Here is a 27,997-nt window from a genome sequence, read left to right on the forward strand (position 1 = left end):
TAATCCAAAGTGTAATTAATAACTTCACCATACTCAAAGGGATATTCAATGCCTGCTTTGTTCTATAGGTGCCCTTTGCGAGGCATTGGAATACCTCCCTGGTCTTTGTGGTTGAATCTGTGTTTGAAATTCACTGCTCGACAGAGGGACCTTACAGATAATGAATTGTATGTGTGGGGTACACAGATGAGGTAGTCATTTAAAAATCATATTAAACAATATTATGAACTTATTTAGGCTTGCCATAACAAAGGGGCCGAATCCTTTTTGACTCCAGACATTTCAGCTTCCCAATTATTTTTCATTTGTAAACATTTAGAAAAACATATCCACTTTAACATTATGGGGTATCGTGTGTAGGCCAGTGACAAAACATCTCAATTGAATCCATTTTAAATTGAGGCTGTAACACAACAAAATGTGGAAAAAGTTAAGAGGTGTGAATATTTTCTGAAGGCACTGTAAGTAAAACTGGCTGTGGCTACTTAAGGAGAGGTTTGCACTGGTCTAATACAATGCTGACAGAGAGGGTTGTTCCCTGAGTTCCATCAGAATCAAAGTGACAGAGTTATGTACAACCCACAGTACATAATCATTCACCCTCTCTTTTTGGATCATAAAAGAGCTGTCTTTTAAGTTTCTTTTTTGTGGGGCCAAGATTGTATCAAAACACCAGAACCAGTCATGATGACTGACATAGAAGATGGCAGGCTTCCATTTGGTCACAGCAACCAGCCTCTGGCACCGAAATAAAGTCATCAACTTGTGTGTTTATGATTTGCTATTGGTGGGTGGGTCAGAGCACTGATTCAATCTGGGCATGAGTGCAATGACAGAAGCAAAACAGATGCGAGCGAGTCCAAAGACGCCGCTGAGCTTTCTCTGGGCTTATTGTGTCACCCCTACCAATACAAACAAAGCTCAACTGAAGCTGCAGTACCAGGCTATAAGAAGCTGAAGTGAAGTCACTACTGAACTCTGTGTACTTTACGTAGTATTGAGTTTGATTCTTACTGGCTTAATGGAAACTAGATACCTCACTAAAGAGTGAGATAAGAAGCTAAAATAGAACTTGTGTTTCATGGTACTGTAACTTCACCCAATTTTTAAAATAACACCTTGCTGTTGAACAATAAGCGCCTTTTAACTCCTCTCACTAAACGTGTCTTTACTTTTGCAAATAACTGTCAATCATCCAAGAACTGACATATGCTGAAAAGTGGCTTTGTGGAGTTTTGTTGACAGAAGCTGGTGCCTGAACGCTGCTTGAAGTTAGAATGGCCACCAGAGGTATTTCGACTTTAACTTCTGTACAATGGTGGAGGATTGGTTGAGGATATGGATCTCGACCAAGACAGGTTCATGTCTTTCTAACTTCTCGACCTGTCATGGCTCAACCTGGCTGCCCCCCCCACACACACACACCACACCCCACCCCGCCTTAAAAGATAAATACCTGGAGGTGAAAGCTTGCCGCACATTCCTTTTCCCAAACGTGCTCTCTTGATGTCAAAGTCGGCTCCAAAGCCCCAGGGCCTGAAAGAGTAAAGTGGTAATTCTACGTTACCCTGCTTGGGCTTGCTGAAATATGCATTAAACCTAGGCTGGATACACTTAAATGAGAGGAGGAAAGATCTATACTGACTGAGACTAGAATCAAACATGATATCTATTATTTTCTCTTGTGTGTGTATTTCTGATGATAACATGCAGCTACTGTTTATAGAGATGACACAGGCAAGGTTTATATGAATCCTCAATCGTCTTGGTTTTGTTTGAGTTTGTGTATCACCTAGAGGAAATGTTTTTTTCTTCTCAGTGGCAAGTGGTAAGGAACAGTAAAGGAATGTGGTATAAGACACATTATGCATTCTTTACCTATGAGAAAATAAAAATACCCTTTGTAATCAGAATCAGAATCACTTTTATTCGCTAAGCACATTCACATGTACCCAGAATTTTACTTGGTGATATGGAGCTGCTGACAGTATACATAACCTGGTCTCAGAGCAAAACGTATTATATTTGTCTAAAATCTTTGCCACTCCATTTAGTATGATATGTTACTTTACATTAGGTTACATTACATTGGCCCACCAATGTAATAGCAGTCGTAGAATATAATACAAATTGTAGGACATATAGTATGTTAAGAATTACAATTCGTACAATATGTTACGTATTTGCAATACGTATGATATGTTACGAATTCCAATTTGTTGTGGCTAATGTTAGCTAGGTGGCTAATGCTAATGTTAGCTAGGTGGCTAGGGTTAGCTAGGCTAGGGGTTAGGGCTAGGGGTTAAGGTTAGGGTTACGGTTAGGGGAAGGGTTAGCTAACATGCTAAGTAGTTGAAAAGTAGCTAGAAAGTAGCAAGTACATGCAAAGTTGCTAATTAGCTAAAATGTCAACGTTGTCCATGATGAGGTTCGAACACGCAACCTTTGGGTTGCTAGACGTTTGCGTTATACGCTCACCCATCCACCCCAACCAAACACCCGCCTTTTGTTTTTAACCTAACGTAATATATAATACTAAACAGCTCAAATAATGTAACCTAATGTAAAGTAACATATCATACTAAATGGAGTAGCACATATTTTAGTAAAATATAATATGTTTTGCTCTGAGACTAGGCTGGTAGACAACATATAGAGACAGAAACAGACAGCGGAATTTAGTTCACATTAGAAGTTAGATCTATGAATTACAAGGAGGAACAATTTACTAATAAATAAAAACATTTCGCTTTCAACTGTAGTCCACAAACTCCATATATCTTAAATGGAGTTGTACAGCATGTAAAATATGTATTTGTTAGTACTCAATAACACCATGTACTCCATAGTCTACCTCTGTAACAAATCCATAAATCATATGGTTGAAGCTTTCCCCGCTTCCTCTCCTCCTACTTCCTAACAGTAATAGAGGTGACCTGAATCACTCAGCCTGTATGGGACGTCCTCAGAAGCGGAGCTAGCGTGAGGGCCATGGGTCTGACTGCCTTAGGGCCCACACACCTATAGGGGCCCTGTAAGGGGCCCCCTGTTCTTGCAGATAAAAATAAATAAATAAGAAATAAAGAAAAAAACATTATTTAACACTATAAAACATGGCAAAATTGATATATATTATATCATATATAATATAATTTCATAAAATCTTGGAATTTGTCTGAACTGGTGTTGGTTATTTTATAAAGCAATGTACAGCTGTGTCTGTCGCTATACCCCCTTGAGGGGCCCCCTGCATGGCCTTGGACCAAAACGCAATTATCGGAAAAACACAGTTCTAAAGCCCAACTGATACGAGTGGTTTCATGTGCAGAGGTGAAAACCTCCATTAGAAACATAGAAAGAGGTTAAATCTAAAGATGCAACTAGGATGGGTTGCTAATATGACTAAGATTGTGCCTTTGGCTTCTGGACAAAGAAAAAAAGTTGATATGAAAACCAATAGAACATGAGAGAAATGTTGCTTTCAATGGCATGTGAGGAAGTCTTTATAAAATACGGAGTGGGGTTCCAGATTTTCGGGAACCCGATTTGCCATAGCTAAAATTACTGAGATTTCTGCGCATGTGCATGATTTTGTTTTACATAGCTGCTGCCCACTCCGTACCGTCTCCCCCTCCTTCCAGATTTTTGTCTGTAGCTGAGCTCACAATGCTGCCTACATAGCTGTTGCTCAGTGCTCCGCTGCTGCTTCCCCCTCCTTGATCAGCAATGTACGCCTTTGTCTGGTGTAACCTACAAACTCCATGTTGTACACAAAAGACATGGTCGACATGTTCAAACTATTGTAAAAGAGTAGGCTAATCATAAGCACGATTTCATGTTCTTTTTCAGGAGGGGTTAGGCTAGATGCAGAGCTATTTACAGTTGAAGTCGGAGGTTTACATACACTTTAGACAAATACATTTAAACTCAGTTTTTCACAATTCCTGACATTTAATCCTAGTAAAAATTCCCTGTATTAGGTCAGTTAGGATCACCACTTTATTTTAAGAATGTGAAATGTCAGAATAATAGTAGAGAGAATGATTTATTTCAGCTTTTATTTCTTTCATCACATTTCCAGTGGGTCAGAAGTTTACATACACTCAATTAGTATTTGGTAGCATTGCCTTTAAATTGTTTAACTTGGGTCAAACGTTTTGGGTAGCCTTCCACAAGCTTCCCACAATACGTTGGGTGAATTTTGACCCATTCCTCCTGACAGAGCTGGTGTAACAGAGTCAGGTTTGTAGGCCTTCTTGCTCGCACACGCTTTTTCAGTTCTGCCCACAAATTTTCTATAGGATTGAGGTCAGGGCTTTGTGATGGCCACTCCAATACCTTGACTTTGTTGTCCTTAAGCCATTTTGCCACAACTTTGGAAGTATGCTTGGGGTCATTGTCCATTTGGAAGACCCATTTGCGACCAAGCTTTAACTTCCTGACTGATGTCTTGTGATGTTGCTTCAATATATCCACATAATTTTCCTTCCTCATGATGCCATCTATTTTGTGAAGTGCACCAGTCCCTCCTGCAGCAAAGCACCCCCACAGCATGATGCTGCTCTTCGGCTTGCAAGCAACCCCCCTTTTCCTCCAAACATAACGATGGTCATTATGGCCAAACAGTTCTATTTTTGTTTCATCAGACCAGAGGACATTTCTCCAAAAAGTATGATCTTTGTCTCCATGTGCAGTTGCAAACCGTAGTCTGGCTTTTTTATGGCAGTTTTGGAGCAGTGGCTTCTTCCTTGCTGAGCGGCCTTTCAGGTTATGTCGATATAGGACTCGTTTTAATGTGGATATAGATACTTTTGTGCCCGTTTCCTCCAGCATCTTCACAAGGTCCTTTGCTGTTGTTCTGGGATTTATTTGCACTTTTAGCACCAAAGTACGTTCATCTCTAGGAGACAGAACGCGTCTCCTTCCTTAGCGGTATGACGGCTGCGTGGTCCCATGGTGTTTATACTTGCATACTATTGTTTGTACAGAATAACGTGGTACCTTCAGGCATTTGGAAATTGCTCCCAAGGATGAACCAAACCTGTGGAGGTCTACCATTTTTTTTCTGAGGTCTTGGCTGATTTTATTTTGATTTTCCCATGATGTCAAGCAAAGAGGCACTGAGTTTGAAGGAAGACCTTGAAATACATCCACAGGTACACCTTCAATTGACTCAAATGATGTCAATTAGCCTATCAGAAGCTTCTAAATCCATGACATAATTTTCTGGAATTTTCCAAGCTGTTTAAAGGCACAGTCAACTTAGTGTATGTAAACTTCTGACCCAGTGGAATTGTGATACAGTGAATTATAAGTGAAATAATCTGTCTGTAAACAATTGTTGGAAAATTACTTGTGTCATTCACAAAGTAGATGTCCTAACCGAGTTGCCAAAACTATAGTTTGTTAACAAGAAATTTGTGGAGTGGTTGAAAAACGAGTTTTAATGACTCCAACCTAAGTGTATGTAAACTTCTGACTTCAACTGTACATGTTGGGGCACCAGGCAATGCAAAACAAACTTGCCCATTGTCAGACTCTGGTTACCTGTCCAGATACATGCTTGGCTGTCAGAATCTTCGCTGCCCAGAGGTGGAACAGCTACTGTAGGTAGCCTACTCGTGCTGTACTTCCATGATCATTGAGAAGCGAAATAGCAGTTTAGATAGTTAGATAGACACAGATAGTTTTTTTAGTAACTGTGGCTAGTGGCTACAATATGGCAGCAACTATAGCCTACATCATCACACAAAACAATTATTGTTTTTGTAATGTGAAGGGACTGCTTCCTGCTTGTGCAACTGCAACATCCATTGCAACAGACAGAGAAGGTTATAGCTTTCAAAATAGGCTATATATTTTTTGGAATGTCCATTCAAATTGCCGAAGGGTTTTTATTTCAGCTGTTTAGAAATATAAGGCAGAGACATAGGCTACATCATCATGGTTAAGAAGAGGGTGAGTAAAGAGAGAAATGTCAAAGGATTGGGGGAGTGTCAGCAGCAGCTACGTAGAAAAAAAATGTGTGCGTAAAATAACACATGCGCAGAACATGATCCGGATCCTTGTCTTTGAGAAAGAGGTTTCCGGAGGGGCGGGCAGGGATGGGGCAGGGGCGAAACCTCTGTATTCGCAGCCACGTTCTATACAATAATTCCCTAAATGTTTCTATGGTTGGATTTTGGTTAGGCTACTTTGAAGCAAGGTAAGACATGCCTTGTAATAGGCTATGAAGTTAAACTTCCAGGGTTCAAACAATTAAGTATATCTTCTCAACATGCAGACTGCCTTCAACCAAAGCCGACCCAAGCCTTTAGGGGGCCCTCAGTGAAATCTTGTTTGGGGGACCCCCTGCCTCGTGGGGAAATCATTTTAGTGGCCACCCCTCTTGGGCTCCCGAGTGGCGCAGCGGTCTAAGGCACTGCATCTCAGTGCTTGAGGCGTCACTACAGACCCCCTGGTTCGATTCAAGGCTGTATCACAACCGGCCGTGATTGGGAGTCCCATAGGGCGGCGCACAATTGGCCCAGCGTCGTCCGGGTTTGGCCGGTGTAGGCCGTCATTGTAAATAAGAATTTGTTCTTAACTGACTTGCCTAGTTAAATAAAGGTAAAATAATAAAATAAAATGGCGGAGAGGAAACATTTACGTTTTACAGTTAATTTCCTGCAATTCTACACATTTTGCCATGGACCGTAGACAGGGCTCTAAAGTGCGACCAATTTCGTTGCATATGCAATTAAATATTTTGCTGTGCGACCTGAAGTTTTATTTTGGGAGCACCAGTTTCTAAAAGAAAATCCAATGAAAAATGATATGCGTAACAATATTTCGCCACAACAATCTTCTCTACACTGCTCAAACAAGACAGGCTGCCCCCCTCCCCCCTGGCTGATTGCTTCCAGTTCCCGGCCACATACACCAAGCCCCTTTTACTAAAGCAGACAGGACACAGTTCCTTCACGCTGTTTATTCTCACATCATGCTGTCAATTCATGCACTCAACATATTCTTCCAAAACAAGAACAATGCTGCTTTCCACATTGCTTCAAAATATGAATCCACGTGTTTTCTCTATTATACTATTAGTTTGTGTATCTTACTCTCTGCAAAACACGAGTTAGTTAGCTAGTCTAAGGAAGCTGGTATTAGCTTAAAATAATGCTAATCGTTAATGCAAATCGCTAACTAGCTAGCTGGCTAGCTAAATGCCATTTAGGTAAATGCACTAGCTAGGGCAAAGCAAACGTTAGCTCTAATACAGGTTGCTACCAGTGGTGGTGTAGATCAGTAGATTGTAATCTTTGTCTAAATCTAACATCTATTCAAATGTGACTAGAGTCCTCTGGGAAATACTGACCAACACTTTGGTTCCTACCCTTTCATAACTCCTACCTGGCGTTTTGACATGTTGTCATGCTAAACAACACCAACCATAGTATTAGAATAATCATTCTATTTCTATGATTCCAACAGTTCACCCGAGTGTTTTGATTTTGCTGAGAAGAGACAGAATCATTATATAATTTATTCTGATATTGCCCCCTTGTTCAGGTTATTTTAAAATTAACCTTACAAATAGCAGTGTTGGGCAATTTGGAAAGCCATAGTCAATAATACTCTTAGGAAAATATTAAACTTTAACTTACAATCTGTGGATACTATACGAAAGATTAATGTAAGACGTCACAGCACAGTCGTTTTCTTGCCCATATCGTGCAGCCCTACTAATAACCTGGCAACTTTAGCAGTATATGCAAACATTTAGTGGCACAGAAAAAAGGAGATGTGCTTCAAAAGTAAGTAGGGTTATTTGACTGTCTTTACACAGGCAGCCCAATTCTGATATTTTTTATTTTGACCAATCACATCAGATCTTTTCACATCAGATATTTTTCAGAGCTTATCTGATTGGTCAAAAGAACAATGAGTGAAAAAAAGATCAGAATTGGGCTGCCTGTGTAAACACAGTCATATACAGTGCCTTCAGAAACTATTCACACCCCTTAACTTTTTCCACATTTTGTTGTGTTACAGCCTGAATTTAAAATTTATTAAATTTAGATTTTGTCACTGGCCTACACACAATAACCCATAATGTCAAAGTGGAATAGTTTTTCTACATTTTTACAAATTAATAAAAAATGAACAGCTGAAATGTCTTAAGTCAATAAGTATTCAACCCCTTTGATATGGCAAGCGTAAATAAGTTCAGGAGAAAAATGTGCTTAACAAGTCACATATTATAGTTGCATGGACTCACTCTGTGTGTGATAATAGTGTTTAACATGATTTTTGAATGACTACCTCATCTCTGTACCCCACACATACAATTATCTGTAAAGTCCCTAAGTCGAGCAGTGGATTTCAAACACAGATTCAACCACAAAGACCAGGGAGGTTTTCCAATGCCTCGCAAAGAGGGACACCTATTGGTAGATGGGTAAAAATAAAAACGCAGACATTGAATATCCTTTTGAGCAGGGTGAAGTTATTAATTACACTTTGGATGGTGTATCAATACACGAGTCACTACAAAGATACAGGTGTCCTTCCTAACTCAGTTGCCGGAGAGGAAGGAAACCGCTCAGAGATTTCACCATGAAGCCAATGGTGACTTTAAAACAGTTACCAAATTTAATGGCTGTGATAGGAGACAACTGAGGATGGATCAACAACATTGTAGTTACTCCACAATGCTAACCTAATGGACAGAGTGAAATGAAGGAAGCTTGTACAGAATACAAATATTCCAAAACATGCATCCTGTTTGCAACAAGGCACTAAAGTAATACTGCAAAAAAAATGTGGCAAAGCATTTCACTTTTTTCCCTGAATACAAAGTGTTATGTTTGGGGAAAATCCAATACAACACATTACTGAGTACCACTCTCCATACAGTGGGGAAAAAAGTATTTAGTCAGCAACCAATTGTGCAAGTTCTCCCACTTAAAAAGATGAGAGAGGCCTGTAATTTTCATCATAGGTACACGTCAACTATGACAGACAAAATGAGAAAATAAAATCCAGAAAATCACATTGTAGGATCTTTAACGAATTTATTTGCAAATTATGGTGGAAAATAAGTATTTGGTCAATAACAAAAGTTTCTCAATACTTTGTTATATACCCTTTGTTGGCAATGACACAGGTCAAACGTTTTCTGTAAGTCTTCACAAGGTTTTCACACACTGTTGCTGGTATTTTGGCCCATTCCTCCATGCAGATCTCCTCTAGAGCAGTGATGTTTTGGGGCTGTCGCTGGGCAACACGGACTTTCAACTCCCTCCAAAGATTTTCTATGGGGTTGAGATCTGGAGACTGGTTAGGCCACTCCAGGACCTTGAAATGCTTCTTACGAAGCCACTCCTTCGTTGCCTGGGCGGTGTGTTTGGGATCATTGTCTTGCTGAAAGACCCAGCCACGTTTCATCTTCAATGCCCTTGCTGATGGAAGGAGGTTTTCACTCAAAATCTCACGATACATGGCCCCATTCATTCTTTCCTTTACACGGATCAGTCGTCCTGGTCCCTTTGCAGAAAAACAGCCCCAAAGCATGATGTTTCCACCCCCATGCTTCACAGTAGGTATGGTGTTCTTTGGATGCAACTCCGCATTCTTTGTCCTCCAAACACGACGAGTTGAGTTTTTACCAAAAAGTTCTATTTTGGTTTCATCTGACCATATGACATTCTCCCAATCCTCTTCTGGATCATCCAAATGCACTCTAGCAAACTTCAGACGGGCCTGGACATGTACTGGCTTAAGCAGGGGGACACGTCTGGCACTGCAGGATTTGAGTCCCTGGCGGCGTAGTGTGTTACTGATGGTAGGCTTTGTTACTTTGGTCCCAGCTCTCTGCAGGTCATTCACTAGGTCTCCCCCCGTGTGGTTCTTGTGATCATTTTGACCCCACGGGGTGAGATCTTGCGTGGAGCCCCAGATCGAGGGAGATTATCAGTGGTCTTGTATGTCTTCCATTTCCTAATAATTGCTCCCACAGTTGATTTCTTCAAACCAAGCTGCTTACCTATTGCAGATTCAGTCTTCCCAGCCTGGTGCAGGTCTAAAATTTTGTTTCTGGTGTCCTTTGATAACTCTTTGGTCTTGGCCATAGTGGAGTTTGGAGTGTGACTGTTTGAGGTTGTGGACAGGTGTCTTTTATACTGATAACAAGTTCAAACAGGTGCCATTAATACAGGTAACAAGTGGAGGACAGAGGAGCCTCTTAAAGAAGAAGTTACAGGTCTGTGAGAGCCAGAAATCTTGCTTGTTTGTAGGTGACCAAATACTTATTTTCCACCATAATTTGCAAATAAATTCATTAAAAATCCTACAATGTGAATTTCTGGATTTCTTTTTCTCATTTTGTCTGTCATAGTTGACGTGTACCTATGATGAAAATTACAGGCCTCTCTAATCTTTTTAAGTGGGAGAACTTGCACAATTGGTGGCTGACTAAATACTTTTTTCCCCCACTGTATTTTCAAGCATACTGGTGGCTCATCCTTGTTATGGGAATGCTTGTAATCATTAAGGACTGAGGAGTTTTTCAGGATAAAAAAGAAATGGAATTAAGCTAAGGACAGGCAAAATCCTAAAGGAAATCCTGGTTCATACTGCTTTCCACCAGACACTAGGAGATGAATTCACCTTTCAGCAGTACAATAACCTAAAACCCAAGGCCAAATCTACACTGGAGTTGCTTACCAAGAAGACAGTGAATGTTCCTGAGTGGCCGAGTTAGTTTTGACTTAAATCTACTTGATAAATCTATGGCAAGTCCTGATAATGGTTGTCTAGCAATGAGCAATGACCAATTTGACAGAGCTTGAAGAATTTGGAAAATAATATTGGTCAAATGTTGCACAATCCAGGTGTGGAAAGCTCTTAGTGACTTACCCAGATAGACTCACAGCTGTTATCGCTGCCAAAGGTGCTTCTACAAAATAGTGACTCAGGGGTGTGAATACCTATGTAAATAAGATATTTCTCTATTTCATTTTCAATAAATTTTCTAAAATTTCTTAAAACTTGTTTTCACTTCATCATTATGGGGTATTGCATGTAGATAGGTGAGATAGTTGAGGTCAAAACAGCTCATAGAAGTCTGTCAGTGGTATAAATACTTGGTAGAACTGTAATACAGAAACCAGCTACCCTCTGAAATTTTTTTTATTCTATGGAAAATGTATAAATACCAGAATTCCTATCCTCCAATATTCTATATGTGCATCTTGTTATGGTATTTGGGTTGCTATAACATTTGGTTTGAAGTGACTGAGGATTAAACTTCCTGCCATAGGCCCTACCACTCCCATTGTTTCACTAGCAGCAATGCTAATGCTCAATGTGGGGTAAGTAAATAAAGAAAACGAAGTCATATTTTTGGTCATTATCTTTCAGGATCAATGGATGAATAATGTGTTGTCAATAAAATTATGGTTATTTCAAATGTTGGTGTACTGCCCTTTTAAATGGCTGTAGTTTTTAACACATAAATAAGACACAATTCATATTTATTTCAAAATTCTAAAAACTAAATGATACTTCAATCAAATTATGGTAAATCAGCTTTTTAGTGCTAGTGTGGATTGCACATTAGATGCACATTATTTAAGGGAAAAATATATATTTTCATTTAACAGAATATGCAAATAAACTGTTTTGGTTATATTTTATTTCAGATAACATTATTTACATGTCTAATGATGTTTTGATAAAAATAAAGTTTATATTTTGCTATGATTGTTGCTTTTTCCAATAGTTTCTTTTTGGGGTCAAAATTATCCCAGTTGGTTATCCATGTATGTAAAATAGGCCTAGAAGCAATAGAAAGATCGGATCCTCCTATTTTTAATAGTAGAAATCCAAACTCAGTTTTCACGCACGATTGCATGTAGAAATGTTGTGCAAAGACTGGGTTTATAAGAACACATGTTTGAGGAGCTGTGCAGTGTGAACACTCGCTACGATACAGGGTTTTTACAATAGGCTCTGTATGCGATGTGCATGTGATAAATAAGACACATGATGAACTAACAAAAAGACACACATTTAATTCCACTAAATTATGAAAATTAACCTATAGACCCATAAGCTTGACCGGTCAAATTTCTTTTCAGCAGTTAACCAACTAATGGTTAACTGTTGACATCCCTAGTGATCATGCCTAATTTGCGTTTATGATAGGACATATCAGCTATTCCTTTTTTAAACGATTTGGTCAGAAGGGCGCCTCGAGAGCACCCCACTCCCTCTGTGCTGAGACTAGCTCCGCGCCTGTACGTCCTGAGACTTATGACTGTGTGTATTGTCCAGGCAGGTTCTGTCTGTCTGGCCTGTTCTGATCTGATCATCTACAGTATACACTCACACAGTGGTCATACAATACTAGGTTTAACCAGCTCATACATGGTCAAACATGAGTTTTGCATAAACTTGAATCAACAGGTAACACCTAAAATAGTATAACCATATCAACAGGCATGGGGAACTGCATAATGTAATACAAAAATAAGCGCAGCACAATGGTGAGATGAAAACATATACAGTAGTACAGTATCTATGTAGCTAGTGGGATAGTTTGGAACCATGCCGCTGTTTGTTTTCTTACACCTGCTGACCTCACTCAACACCCACAGAGACATTCACAAGTTCTTCCTGGCAGAACAGAACGTCTACAGGTCAAATTAAAAGCTGTGCCACTTGTTTTTCCTTCTTCCTCCCTCAGTCTTTCCCAGACAAGATCTTATCTGCTCACACTTGCGGAGGGGGCTGTACTTGTGTTGCTGGTTTCACTTGGCATGGTTCAGAAGTCATCACATTCCTGCTCTACATGTTATGGCTATTAGAAGCAAGTGTCTGCGGTGGGTTGTGATGTGGACTCAGGTTTCTGTTGTGAGAGGTCTGCTGTGCTCAGCTTAGTGCCTTAGGGTGCAGATTGACAAGGGCCAAAGAGAGGTCAATTTGGAATAGAAGTTTCCTTGTTTACTGATATGCTTGCTTTCATTCATATTTATTGCAGACAAAATGCAGGCCGTGAGGACTTGATATCCTTTCAGACACTTTTAGAACCTGTTTCCCCCTGTCTTTCTTTTTGTATTTCTCATATATGATTAACCAGAGGTCTAGTCATGTCTCTGAGCCAAAGAAAATAATATGGGAAAGCCTTTAAAGTGAGCATGACACATTGCTCCGCCATTTGCTCGGGGATATACTTTGGAAAGTACTAAATGGCTACACTTACTAGGTAACCCATTGACATACGTAGGCTACAGACAAGAGGTTGAAAGCAGACGCATGAGACTAGGTGTATTCAGTTAAGCTTAATTTGTTAGAGCAAACAATGTATTTTAAATGTTGACTTGATTTGCGACGCAAACGTCTGGTACACAAGGTCAGCATGCCTCTCAGGGACAACCTGGGTCTCGATTTCCAGTTACGATGTAACTTAAGCATTACGATGATCGTACCTGTTGCATCGTTATTTCCGAGCCAACTTTTTAAGTGTTCCCAAATAAGCACGTAGAGAGAATGTTCGCTAAGTGCGTCGTTAGATTTGTCGATACTGATAGGATCGAATGAAAAGCAATGCTGCTCTCGGATCAGCCTTCTCCACTCAAATCTTACCTTAATATTATAATTATTCCACAATATTGACGATGGATCAGCTCTTAGAGAGATATTACCACATATGGCTGCAAATATTGAGGCGGCTTATCATGCTTACCCATGATAAGCCGCAATCATTGCACAAATCTTGTCACACATCATGAAACATATTGAGGCAAAAATGACAGACAGTAGCCTAGTGGCAAAATAACTCTCAATATGATTTTAATATGATTGAAATATATAGGCCCATGTAGCCTATTTATCTTTTAATGCAGTTATCTCAGTTTTCATTTGAAGCATTGTTTTATCTGTCACTTGTTCGTAACAATTGCAAATACTTTGGCAAATGTGTATTTGTAGTCAACTTCGTTCTGAAGTTATCTGCGGTCACAGTTAGACAGATGCCTAGCCTAAACATCTTGATTATATGTTTAACTGAGATTTTCTGTAAATAAAGTGACGTGGAAGGGCAAAAATCATCTAACGATGCACTTTAGTGATCCATACCACTCGTAGATGTGCATAGGTTTTTAAGAGCAACGTTACTAACGAAGCCTCTGGGAAACAGATTGGCTACTAAATATACATTGTAAGATGGTTCTAATGATGATCTTAATGCTACGAAGGCTCTGGGAAACGAGGCCCAGGACCTCTCAGTGTAGAGTGATACGGTTAAAACATTTTTTTGGGGGGGTGGAATTTAGAAATGCCTCAGGTGAGACTCTGGCTCTGTGTGATAATCTTGTTGTTGTTATCACAGAGTGATCACTTCTTAAACATCTTTGCCCAGGTCAAAAGATAGTGAGATAATTAAGCTGCACAAGACCTGCCTGCTCCCACCTGCTCTGGCTTCAGGCCTACTGATGGAGCCACGTTTGGGAGTGTCAAAACAGTGAGCGGATATCCCTTCTTTCTATGTACTTGATCTTCTTTTTGTCCAGCTCGTTATTTTGGATGAGTGTAAAATTCCCTTGTTCTGCTGTTGGAGGTTGGAGCAGATCACTGTGTAAACAAACACTGCAGTCTCTGTCATAATGGCCAAATCACTCAGACGTGGATCGCCAGATTACTGTCATCAATAGCAGCTTCAGTGAGGACTGAGTTTACAGCAGAAGGAGCTGTTGATTGGAGTGCCAACAAGGAACGTGTTGCTACTATGCAGTACTTGCCTTGCCAATGACAATAGGAAGTCAGCTATTAGATCAAATGTTATGTTACGGTCTAAATATAATACGTTTTTATTCATGGTGAATTGATTAATATAACAATCCCATTCATAAAATGAGGTTTATCCAATCCCATCGTCTCTATGAGCTGTATTTACCTGAGCTGACAACAATGAATAGTAATTTAAATGGAATTAACTCTAACTGTAGTACTCTGGGAGAGGGTGAATGGAAATAAATGCATGGTGGCTAGATCAAAACAAAGTGATGGAATATGAGGAGCAGAGCAAAGGAACAGTGAGTGAGGAGTGAAGGAAAATACTGTATGTTACAAGCTTTATGTGGAAGTGCATGTAGTCTGAGTGAATCTTATTAATATATTGTAATACATGTGTAAAGTACAGTAGGATATCAATCAGGCAGCCATATTGTGGTATGGATAATCGAACTGAAATATATTTGCAATCAATGTGTCCAAAACAGTTCCCCCCTTGGGGACAATAAAGTGTATCAGCTGTTGTTAGAATATAGTGGCTATAATTTCATTTCATTTCATGCTCATGTACATGCTTCCTATTATGTTCACCACCCAACTGATTGGATGGTTGTCATCATCCCACTTTCGACCCTCCCACTGACGGTAGGAGGCCACTGGACAAAACAGTGGAAATACAAACTGATTGGAGCCAAATTGACTGGTGCGTTCTTTAGATCAAACAATTACAATTACAGCATGCTGCTTCAAAAGTCTTCTTCAAAAGTACCACAATGACATAACATGAGATGACACAGCACCGGGATAGTTGTCACGTTTCCATGGTTACGAGCGATGTTAACACTTTAATTGAAAGACACACACACACACACACACATACAGAAATATATAATCAGAGAACAATCAAGTTTGCACTTGTTACATCCCAGAATATCCGTCCTCAAAGAGAAAGGGGGATCGGGATGGATGGATAGATATATAATTAATACATCCGTCTGAAGTCTCAATATACAGTTGCACTCTCATTACCCTAAGTCAAGGGCCTGTTTAGCGTGTGGACACTTAAAAAAGGTTGTGGTTCTCTGTAATAACAAGGTGCAGTTTCCAAGTTGTCAACCTAGAGGTCTATGAACCACTTTGTGTTCACGGGGGGACTTCCATCTTTCCCCGTGGCGCTGTTACCTTTGTGGAGTATAGCTCTGGGACTCCGTTTTAAATCCACACAAAGGCCAGGTGGCTACAGAGGGGATAGATAGCGGGATAAGGCATATATGCTTAATAGTAACATCTGATACACACACACACACACACTGCACATACACACATAAGCACAACATACACACACAAAGAAAGAGAGACACACACAAACACTCAGTATATTATGTCACCAACCAGCCTCCTCTCTCCCCCATGCAGGTCTCTAGCGGTGGGCCACCAGTATTCGTCCCTGGGCTCCCAGCCCATCCTGTGCGGCTCCATTCCTGGCCTGGTGCCCAAGCAGCTGCGATTCTGCCGGAATTATGTGGAGATTATGCCCAGTGTGGCAGAAGGGGTGAAGATCGGCATCCAGGAGTGCCAGCATCAATTCAGGGGCCGTCGCTGGAACTGCACCACCATCAACGACAAGGCCATCTTCGGACCAGTGCTGGACAAAGGTAACGTATGGTAATATAATTAAAAGAGAAGACAGGATACACTCATAAAACACTGCAAGCTAGCCATCTTTGGACCAGTGCTTGACAAAGGTAACAACATATCTTGAGAGAAAAAGGCACTATAATAAAACAGTGCAGCCTTGGCATTTCTCCTACTGGGCTACTCATCCACAGAATAGGATGGCTATGGGGTGACAGCCTACATTATACATTTAATAACACTTTGTAACTGTGAGAACCAAGTATAAAACCAGTTTGCTATATTAGAAAACACTTTCTTTGTGCTGTACAGTACAAGTGACAACCAAATTATTTTCCTGCATGATTGAATACATGAAGTGAGTGTTTTCCCCATACCTGTTCTCAAGTTCATGGAAGAATACTAGTGTACTAAAATCATCACCTATTAATGTTGGTAATGCTTGGCATTTCAAATGAGAAACGATACCTAACCCTGTATCGACTAAAACTCTACCACTCACTTTACTCAGGGCTGCAACTGGTGTTGATATTGACAGGGTAGAATAAGACCATTATGTTGTTAGTTGATAGATCAAGCAAGCAACTGTTTTAACTCCATCCTGCCTCAGTCAGTTTGTGTGTGTGTGTGTGTGTGTGTGTGTGTGTGTGTGTGTGTGTGTGTGTGTGAGTGTGTGTGTGAGAGAGAGAGTATCATATGCAATTAAAATCCTTGTTCAAATAGACTTGTGAGAGTCACTCAGCTATGAGCTGTTTGAACAGAAGAAATGATGTGTATACACACTACTTTGGGTGGAGAATGTTGTCTTTTGTTGGAATTTTCTCTGTAAGGGAATCCCCTTCACCCCCCCTCTATGTGATGTGTGTAAAATAGGGATAAAGTCAGACATTATACATTAAATTCCAGCAGAATATTATGTTTTCTTATTTCTGTCCCATCATCTCCCATATTGTACTCAAACATTTTTAATCCTTGTATTATTCAGCTGTGATATCATGAAGCTAGTGATTTCTCTGTCTCCACACTATTGCACTGTGACCCTGGGATTAGTTGCCAGTAGTCAAGGGTAGAGGGATGAGCAGAGAGGAGCATGGAGGGTGGGGGGGGGGTCTAAACCTGTCAACTGGGTTTGGAAAAGACTGATGTTTACTATAGTGGGATGTGGGGTTAGTTGGGGCAATTGCTTTTAATAAACTCTTGAGCCAGTTGTTACATTGATGGAGAAGGCTTGAGCTCAAGTAGGTGGGTAATGATAGGGGTTCACAGTCCCTGGCCTCATTGTGGTGTAAATACCTCCACATCTCCCCCATGGCTTCTCTCCCTCCTTGTCTAAATTGCAGGGGCACTGGGTGGAAAGGGGAGGTGGGGAGAGAGGCAGCCAGGCCAGGCTACTCTTGGGGTCTGGGCTGGGGGGGCTTTAGTAAATCATTTTGATTGGATTAAGGTCAGTGAAGCCCTTAATAATGTGAGAGGTCAAAGTGGTTGGATTAAGTGTCTTTGTCAGAGTCCAGGGAGAGTGACTGGCGGGGGCTCAGGGCCTTTTGATAGGGCTTAGTAAGGGAGAAGTTTCTCATTTCATTTGCTTTGATTGATGCTTGTATTTGTCTGTGCATCGGGTCCATTGTCCCCCGGCAAGGCCAGTGTCTGTTCTGTTTGTCTGCTGAGCAGACGGATGTGTGTTTGTTTCCTCCTCAGGCCTTTTTATTGGGAGAAAGGCTGAAAGGAACCGTAGGCCTCAAAAGCTTTGCACCTATCTGTTAGTTAGCCTATTAATACCAATCCCTTGTCTTAACCAGTTTATTGGCAGGCATCCCCCTGAACAGCTTCCAGGCAAAGATGAGGAAAGAGCAGGACTCAAGTTTGCGCCTTCAGATACATAACCTACTGTATATGCCATCACTTAGGTAGGAAAATAATGAATGAAGGTATATATGTGTGATTTATAATGGATTTATACACTGAGTGTACAAAACATTAGGAACATCTTCCTAATATTGAGTTGCAGCTCCTTCTGCCCTCAGAACAGCCTCAATTCGTCGGGGCATGGACTCTACAAGGTGTCAAAAGCGTTCCACAGGGATGCTGGCCCGTGTTGATTCCAATGCTTCAAATTGGCAGGATGTCCTTTGGGTGGTAGACCATTCTTGATATACACAGGGAACTGTTCAGCGTTAAAAACTCAGCAGCATTGCAGTTCTTGACACACTCAAATCGGTGCGCCTGGCAGCTACTACCAAATCAAATCAAATCAGATTGTATTTGCCACATGCGCCGAATACAACAGGTGTAGACATTAGCGTGAAATGCTTACTTACATCCCTTAACCAACAATGCATTTATTTTTTAATAAAAAAGTAAAATAACACAACAACAACAAAAAAGTATTGAGAAAAAAAGAGCAGAAGTAAAATAAAATAACAGTAGGGAGGCTATATACAGGGGGGTACCGGTGCAGAGTCAATGTGCGGGGGCACCGGCTAGTTGACCATACCCCATTCAAAGGCACTTAAATCTTTTGTCTTGCCCATTCACCCTCAATCCAGACAATCCATGTCTTCATTGTCTCAAGGTTTAATAATCCTTCTTTAACCTGTCTCCTCCCCTTTATCTACACTGATTGAAGTGGATCGTTTCTCATTTGACATCAATAAGGGATCATAGCTTTTCACCTGGATTCACCTGGTCATGGAAAGAGCATGGTTTGTACACTCAGTGTATGACAGAGAAGAAAGTTATTTGAATAGACACACGGGTTATAGAATGCCTTGAAACACTGAGTGGAAAACATGTTTGGATTTTGAAACATTTTGTTGCTAGTTCTGGCAACAACCCGTTGTACTGATCACACCCTCTCACTCACACTATCTCTCCTTTTATTCAGTACACATCAAACAAACTGTATCATGCAGATGTGGTGTTATGCACGCTTTCTACATAGTATTCGGGTCTATTCGGTTTTCCTTGGTCTTTTCCATCATTTGTTTACATGAATGCATGTGGAACCATCCCTATCCGATAAGCATGGCAGAGAATGCGGGCGGGCATCTCTCTCTCTCTCTCTCTCTCTCTCTCTCTCTCTCTCTCTCTCTCTCTCTCTCTCTCTCTCTCTCTCTCTCTCTCTCTCTCTCTCTCTCTCTCTCTCTCTCTCTCTCTCTCTCTCTCTCTCTCTCTCTCTCTCTCTCTCTCTTCTCTCTCTCTCTCTCTCTCTCTCTCTCTCTCTCTCTCTCTCTCTCTCTCTCTCTCTCTCTCTCTCTCTCTCTCTCTCTCTCTCTCTCTCTCTCTCTCTCTCTCTCTCTCTCTCTCTCTCTCTCTCTCTCTCTCTTTTTTTTTTTCTCTCCTCTCTCTCTCTCTCTCTCTCTCTCTCTCTCTCTCTCTCTCTCTCTCTCTCTCTCTCTCTCTCTCTCTCTCTCTCTCCTCTCTCTCTCTCTCTCTCTCTCTCTCTCTCTCTCTCTCTCTCTGATCAGCACTCATTAATTTACATTAACCAAAGTGTCAAAACATGTGCCGCTTGAATCTGTCTGTAATGAAAGGGGAGGCAAACTGTGCAGGTGTTCTCAGTTTGTGTGTGTCGGACAGGAAAGGGACGTGCGTTGGGGAGCTTGTTTGGCACACTTGAAGTAGGAGGAGTATAGGACATTGCAGCAGGGCTGCAGCCAAACCCTAGCCTAGTGTGAGTGATAGAGTTGCTTAGAACAGGGAAGGTCAACTAGAGTGGACAGACAGTCACACGAACACAGACACAAAAGCTCAGTCTCACAGGTATAAACATGCACTGTTAGTCACCCCAGTGGATTAAATTGATAAAAAGGAAATTAAGTGTCTTTCTGATACGATAGGTCTCCATTATGTAATACCTGTAAGTTAATATGATATGGACTTACAATGAGCAATAATATGTGGTATTGTCCCGATTGTGAATTATAGTTCAGGTAGTCGTTAATGTGCTATCACAGCTTCACAGTTGGACTTTATAGTACTGCAATACCCATGAGAATAATGTGCAACTGACAACCATAGCCACAAGGCTTGGAAAATCAGGATGTTTTTACTTGATTTATGGACTGATATATAAACAATAACTGGGATAAATGTCTTAGATGGAAAATAAAGGCAGTGCATCTGCTTCTATATTCTAGGTGTTCAAATTTCAATGCATTCAAATTATGCACTTTATATTCTTCTCCTTGGTGCTTAATGCCTCAACTAAACCAAGCAGGGAAAAGGTCAGTCAGGGAATTCAGGTTACGACCCCTGACCTCAGGATGAGAAAGTGTTACAGTTTAGGATGTGCTAAGAGGGCCCTGCTTTTCATAAAGTGCATGTTTCTCCATGCTGGGGGAGGTGAGGTTAGTGCACCATAATATCATTAACTCTGGCTAAGAAAGAAAGAATGGGTGTGGTAAATGGAGTTGATGGGGGGACCTTAGCCCCACACCCCGCTGGGTGCTGCTCGGAGCACAATATCTCTGCAACCATGAGATTAAGCCGGGAGAGAAAGCGCTTTTCCCCATTCACACGCCCTTTAGATTGTTTTATTAAACCATTTGAATAGGGATTTCCCAGTCTGCCGACATGCGGGGTCTGGCCAACGCATAGTTCTCTGTTGCTATGACTTAACTTGGTCTCCACTAATCACTGGCTAGGGCAGATTTCATATAAAATATCTGGGGCCATTGTGGGGCTAACGCGGCGTGACAGTGGCAGCACAATAGGGGATTCAGCCCCCCAGCAGGTCGTTGGGACCACTTGCCATGCCAGGGTCCGGCAAAGTATGGTAGGGGGGGGTCACAAGTAATCAGTCCACTTAGACTAGGCACCCCCGGACACATTCTGTTCCAGGTAAGCCCTGGTCTGTCCCACCCACCACCCACCACCCACCCCTAGATGTCAGGACCTAGTTATTTTTTCTCTGTCTCGCCTTCTCTTTCTCATCTTGTCCCCAGATAATCTTATTTTCCTTTCTTTTGGTCTCATCCCTCCATTTCTCCCTCCTCTCTCCCCCTTTCTTTGCTCTGTGGCATCATTGTCAGTAAGCCGTAAGGGTTTGACCCATGGTTTATTGGCTTCCTGATAATAAAAGTGGGCGACTCAGTGGTTTTAAATTGAAATAGAAAAGACACCCTCCCAAGCTTTAGACCATTCATACCTCCAACTACCAACCACCACATAGAGACTGCTTCAGGGTCATGGAATAAGGAGACAGTCAACATTAAATGTGCTGTCATTTGTAAAGTTCTATCTGTATGTTTCAAAGGAAGACATTTTCTGATGGGGTTCAACCAAATAGATTTGCCCTTTGTTCTGTTTTTATTATGCTTTCCATATCTGCTGTATATACAGTACCGTTCAAAAGTTTGGGGTCACTTAGAAATGTCCTTGTTTTCGAAAGAAAAGCAATTTTTTTGTCCATTAAAATAACATCAAATTGATCGAAAATACAGTGTAGACATTGTTAATGTTATAAATGGCTATTGTAGCTGGAAACGGCTGATTTTTAATGGAATATCTACATAAGCGTACAGAGGCCCATTATCAGCAACCATCAGTCCTGTGTTCTAATGGCACGTTGTGTTTGCTAATCCAAGTTTATCATTTTAAAAGGCTAATTGATCATTAGAAAACCCTTTTGCAATTATGTTAGCACAGCTGAAAACTGTTGTGCTGATTAAAGAAGCAATACAACTGGCCTTCTTGAGACTAGTTGAGTATCTGGAGCATCAGCAATTGTGGGTTCGATTACAGGCTGAAAATGGCCAGAAACAAATAACTTTCTTCTGAAACTCATCAGTCTATTCTTGTTCTGAGAAAGGAAGGCTATTCCATGCGAGATATTGCCAAGAAACTGAAGATCTCGTACAACGCTGTGTACTACTCCCTTCACAGAACAGTGCAAACTGGCTCTAACCAGAATAGAAAGAGGAGTGGGAGACCCCAGTGCACAACTGAGCAAGAGGACAAATACATTAGAGTGTCTAGTTTGAGAAACAGACGCCTCACAGGTCCTCAACTGGCAGCTTCATTAAATAGTACCCACAAAACACCAGTCTCAACGTCAACAGTGAAGAGGCGACTCCGGGATGCTGACCTTCTAGGCAGAGTTGCAAAGAAAAAGCCATATCTCAGACTGGCCAATGAAAAGAAAAGATTAACAGGACAATGACCCAAAGCACAGCTCCAAACTATGTAAGAACTATTTAGGGAAGAAGCAGTCTGCTGGTATTCTGTCTATAATGGAGTGGCCAGCACAGTCACCGGATCTCAACCCTATTGAGCTGTTGTGGGAGCAGCTTGACCATATGGTACGTAAGAAGTGCCCATCAAGCCAATCCAACTTGTGGGAGGTGCTTCAGGAAGCATGGGGTGAAATCTCTTCAGATTACCTCAACAAATTGACAACTAGAATGCCAAAAGTCTGCAAGGCTGTAATTGCTGCAAATGGAGGATTCTTTGACGAAAGCAAAGTTTGAAGGCACAATTATTATTTCAATTAAAAATCATTATTTCTAACCTTGTCAATGACTACATTTCCTATGCATTTTTACTATATTTCCTATTCAAACTCATTTCATGTATGTTTTCATGGAAAACAAGGGACATTTCTAAGTGACCCCAAACCTTTGAACGGTAGTGTATGTCACACAATTTCAAAACATTATGAGCAAGGAGCAGCAAAGGATATGAGAGATACTGGGGATAAGGCTGGGTAACACTTCTTTGGATAATCCATCTATAGATACTCAATAAACTCTCAGTAACATGTCAACTGGACTATAGATGTTCAACTAATCTATACTAGACTGTTATACTATACTAGACCTTCCCATCCGAAACAGTTCTGAACAGTTTGTGCATATATTATGATGACATTTTGGTGACGTTTTTGTTTGTTTTGGTATTCGGCAAGTTTTTTGTCTTCTGCTGTTCGTTTATACCAAAAAATACTTGAGGCAAGCCGAAGTTCGGTAGCCAAAGTCTACTCACCTTCATCAGTCATTGGACAACAGTAGGGATTCTTCAATTAAGTGTTTATTGTCATTCAATGATAGACCACTCATTTTCATGCACATTTGTTCACTTGGGAAATACTGCACCTAACATCTTAGTTAAATGTAAAATTGAGCGACTAAGATCTCCTGGGCAAAAACGTCAAAATTAATCACAGATTTCTTGACTTATCTAAGATTAATTCTGACTATTTTGAGGAAGTGTATACTGGCTACGGCGTCTCAAAATGGACAAAGTACTATTGCCGCTTTTTTCAATTGAAAAAAATAAAATCTTGTTTTTCAAGCGAAGGTCTTTTAAGGGAGTATGCAAGCACACTCATTCGGTTCGCCTAGCTGAGTTCGGCTAGGCGCCAGCCGAACCGAAGCCTTTAGTTTCAATGCTGAGATGCGACATCCCAGAGTGAACCATAATAGTTCTTGGTAAAGTCCTGCTAAGGGAGGGTGTGATGGAGAATGGATGCCAGTAAACCTCTGTTGCATCATTGTTCTTAAATGTCCCTTATTCCTCAAACTGGTTGAAACCTGCAGCCTGGGAGGAGCTCACACAGTACCTACTCCCCCTAGTCATTTACTTATCTCTCTCTCGCTCTACCCCTCCCAATTTGTTCACTCTTTCTCTTTCTCTCCCTCTCCAACTCCCTCCCTCTTTCTCCCTCTTTTTTCCTCTTCTTGTCCAACTCTCTCACTCTTTCTCTCTTTTTCCCTTCCGTCATCCTTTTGCTCTCCTTCTCCCTGTTTCTCTCGCTCTCTTCCCCTTCTTCTACCCTCTCTCCCTATCTGTCTCTCTGTTCTTGTCATTGTGCAAGACCATACAAGACCTAAGCACATATATCCAGGGATAAAGGATCCTGTAAAAAGCAGGGACTGTGGAACGTCAACGAGACCTCTGTGAAATATTGCACCTCATATTAAATGCTTATAGTTTCCTTGGCATGTACGACACATCCCTGAACCTTCCCTCTCTCTTCTCTCTCTCTCTCTCTCTCTCACTGTTGTGTCTCAGCTTAGTCTTATAGTGTGAGGCCATTTTCCTAACCTTTCAAAAGCTTAATTGAGTCTGTTAATTATAGTCCTGTCACACCTGTCTCTTCCTCTCATCTCCCTGGAAGTTCCTGATGATGAGTCATCAGTAAACTATGTCAGACAGACAGAGACCTCTCTCCCTCTATCCCTTGCTCTCTCCCTCCCTCTCCTACACGCACACACACCCAAGATAGATGACTGTCCTTGATTGCTCAAGCAGATCCGATTGTATTGGATGGAACTGTATTGGCATGCCAGTCAACATAGTCATCCATTACAGATGTCTGTGACACTGTCTATAGAACGTGTGTGGATCGGAGCTTGATATGTGTGGAGCATTGTTTCACAATCAAATCATGGCCGAATGATCACGTAAATGGAATGTCTGCTTTGGTAGGGTTGATGTGTGACATTTACAGTTTTATATATTATTATACAGGACAGCACAGAAAAGTAGCAGGTGCCAACATCATCGTTCTGTAGACACTGACCTGAATTGCTACGTGCTTTTTGAGATACATTAATGGGTACATTCCAGCAAAGTTATTATTAACAATTTATCATTATCTGCACTGCCATGGTTTCAGATGTATGGACCTGTATGTAAACCATATAGATGTAGGATCTTTAATTTGAGCCGGTTTGCTACAGCAGGAAAATAATCCTTCAGCAACAGGAAATGTGGATTATTATGTAGATTATAATTAATGGACATGTTTGTAGAGGTTGATACATTTCTCGTTAGGGCAAATCAAGTCTGAAATTTCAAAGTGGAAATTACAAACTTTAGAATACTTTTAAAACCTCAAATACATTACAAGTTTGCATTTCCTGCTCTGCGGGAAAATTCGCAGCAACAAAAGAGTGATCAAATTAAGTTCCTACATCTGTATGAACTATCCTCATTCACAAACAGAGATCCTTCACATAAGAACTGAGCTGCTTACAAGCAATGTGTTGCGTAAAAACGTATGTGGTTGTTGACGTCTGTAAGAATGCACCCATCCCCATACGATACATATACAAATCTGACATCTACCTCTCCCTCTCTTTACAGCCACGCGTGAGTCAGCATTTGTTCATGCCATCGCATCAGCTGGTGTGGCGTTCGCAGTGACCCGGTCCTGTGCGGAGGGTTCGGCCACCATCTGTGGTTGTGACACGCGCCACAAGGGCCCGCCCGGTGAGGGCTGGAAGTGGGGTGGCTGCAGCGAGGACGTGGAGTTCGGCAGCATGGTGTCCCGGGAGTTTGCAGACGCCCGTGAGAACCGGCCCGATGCGCGCTCCGCCATGAACCGCCACAACAACGAGGCGGGACGAACAGTGAGACATTTTCTCTCTCTCTCTGCATCACTGATAATATCATCCTTATGGATAAACCATTCATAAAGATCCCCAAGTGTTAGTAAGACTTGACTTGACATTCATTAAACTAATTGCATCCCTGCGTCTATCTCTCCCTCAGTCTCTGAATGACAACATGTTCCTGAAGTGTAAGTGCCACGGCCTGTCCGGCAGCTGTGAGGTGAAGACGTGCTGGTGGTCCCAGCCTGACTTCAGAGTGATCGGAGACTACATGAAGGACAAGTATGACAGCGCTTCAGAGATGGTGGTGGAGAAGCACAAGGAGTCCCGTGGCTGGGTGGAGACGTTGAGAAGCAAGTACAACTTCTTCAAACCGCCCACGGAGCGAGACCTGGTTTACTACGAGAGCTCACCCAACTTCTGCGAGCCCAACCCAGAAACAGGCTCGTTCGGGACACGCGATCGCTCCTGTAACTTGACGTCGCACGGCATTGACGGCTGCGACTTGCTATGCTGTGGCCGGGGACACAACACCCAGACGGAGAAACGAAAGGAGAAGTGCCACTGTATCTTCCACTGGTGCTGCTACGTCAGCTGCCAGGAGTGTGTTCGAGTCTACGATGTTCACACCTGCAAATAGATAGGGCCTCTGGCATCACTTTCTGCACCTCACCCCCAATTTTAATTTTTTTAAGACTTCAACGTATAAAACAAGAAGCTACTGTACAAGTCAGGCTCAGAGAACTTGAGAGGCTTTGATTTGACTTTGATCAAGCATTAACTGACTCAGCTAATAGGCAAAAACTATAGCCGCCTGTCATGTGATGCTGTGGAGTCAGCCTCTGTCTTAGAATGCTGAGGTAGTTCTAGAATACAGAGGTGGACCCATGGAGGCTCCATTCAGACAAACAACATGATTATGTTGATAATGATGTTGATGAACACCATCTCATCAATAGAGGCAAAAGAGGAGACCATTACAGAGTGGGCTGAGTGTAGCCAAGGAGTGACTTCCAGTGGTTTCCAGAAAGGTGTTTCAAGGCATTGGTTTCCTGACACTAGAAAAGAGAACTGTAGGTTTTATACAGGCTATATAAACTGTGCTGTTGACAAGCACCATATTGGTGAATTATCTGTATACTCTGTGTCGTCACCTTCATGTAGAGCAGAACAGCACTGTCTAAACCTTTGGGACACCATACAATCTATGATGAACATGTTATATTTTTCTATTCCCACTAGATAGGCCAGCAGCAAAGTAAAAATTGGCTATATCGTAAAAATGTATGAAAACAAAATGTATCTTTTTTATCTTAATTCAAGGTTAGGGTTAGGCATACGGTTAGCAGCATGGCTAAGGTTAGGGTTAGGTTTAAAATCAGACTTGAAGAAGATAAATTGTAGAAATTGGAGGGGTTTACGGCTTTGCCGCTTGCCCAGATAGTGACAACAATATTTTTCAAAATATTCTGTGGTACTCTCTGCTCTCCACCCTCATGGTGTTCTTTTTTAAATTAAATGCATATGAGTTTATATATCTACAAAAAATAACACAATTTCTAAGCTATGTTCTCGACTTTGTGTTAACATAACCAGGTTTCCATCCAACCTTTTTATGCACGTAAAGTTCACGTCGGATATTTTTTTTAAATGAAAGGCCTGATGGAAACAGCAAATTTGCAAGTAAACTTTCCAAATGTCGACAAAACAAAATACGCTAGACAAGGTGGGAACTTTTTGTGTTGGTCAAATTAATAATGCAATAAATGGCAGTGGAAACGCTTTTATGCGCAAATGTAGATATGATAACCATCATATTGAAGTTAAGTTGGAGCCACGCGATGACATGTTGTGTGGTCCTCACACCACGACTTGGAAAAGCATGCCATTTATTAGACTACAGATGAAATAAGTTATGATGAACTTCACGGGGGGGGTGAAATTGCACGGTGATGAGCTTGATGCTCCTTTTTTAATAAATATCAAGCGTCTTATTCTGGTGACATGATGATCGATGCTTGGCTACTGTTTAACAAATAAAAATAATCTTGCCCTTTTGTCCATAATAATCTCATCATGTAGGCTATACCCACATTGTATCTGTGAGCTGTTGGCTAGATCGCACTTGCCAATACCAGAGTGGGCACATTCAATATATAAGGATTTTTGTTTTGTTACAAAACCATCAGTAGAGATGAAAATGCGATGGAAACCCATTTAACTGCATACTTTTATCTGCAATAACTCAA

General features: G+C 41.2%; 1 protein-coding gene across 1 annotated transcript; it reads left to right on the forward strand.

Annotated features, from left to right (window-relative positions):
• Positions 1-16,275: 16,275 nt before the first annotated feature.
• On the forward strand, positions 16,276-27,374 carry LOC121581538 (protein Wnt-3a). Its single transcript, XM_041897033.1, has 4 exons — positions 16,276-16,433; positions 25,501-25,790; positions 25,936-26,055; positions 26,092-27,374. Exons 1-4 carry the CDS (start codon positions 16,310-16,312, stop codon positions 26,386-26,388), a joined length of 831 nt encoding a protein of 276 aa, XP_041752967.1. The 5' UTR covers positions 16,276-16,309; the 3' UTR covers positions 26,389-27,374.
• Positions 27,375-27,997: the final 623 nt, after the last annotated feature.

The sequence above is a fragment of the Coregonus clupeaformis genome, chromosome 14 (genome assembly GCF_020615455.1).
Source record: "Coregonus clupeaformis isolate EN_2021a chromosome 14, ASM2061545v1, whole genome shotgun sequence".
NCBI classification, from domain to species: Eukaryota; Metazoa; Chordata; class Actinopteri; order Salmoniformes; family Salmonidae; genus Coregonus; species Coregonus clupeaformis.

Bases quoted from the DNA above. Each gene is read 5' to 3' on its own strand.
- LOC121581538 (XM_041897033.1), top strand. From the start codon at position 16,310: ATGCCCAGTGTGGCAGAAGGGGTGAAGATCGGCATCCAGGAGTGCCAG. The intron at 16,434-25,500 runs GTAACGTATGGT...CTCTCTTTACAG, and splicing joins CGGACCAGTGCTGGACAAAG to CCACGCGTGAGTCAGCATTT. The intron at 26,056-26,091 runs GTGGAGAAGCAC...GGCTGGGTGGAG, and splicing joins ACAGCGCTTCAGAGATGGTG to ACGTTGAGAAGCAAGTACAA.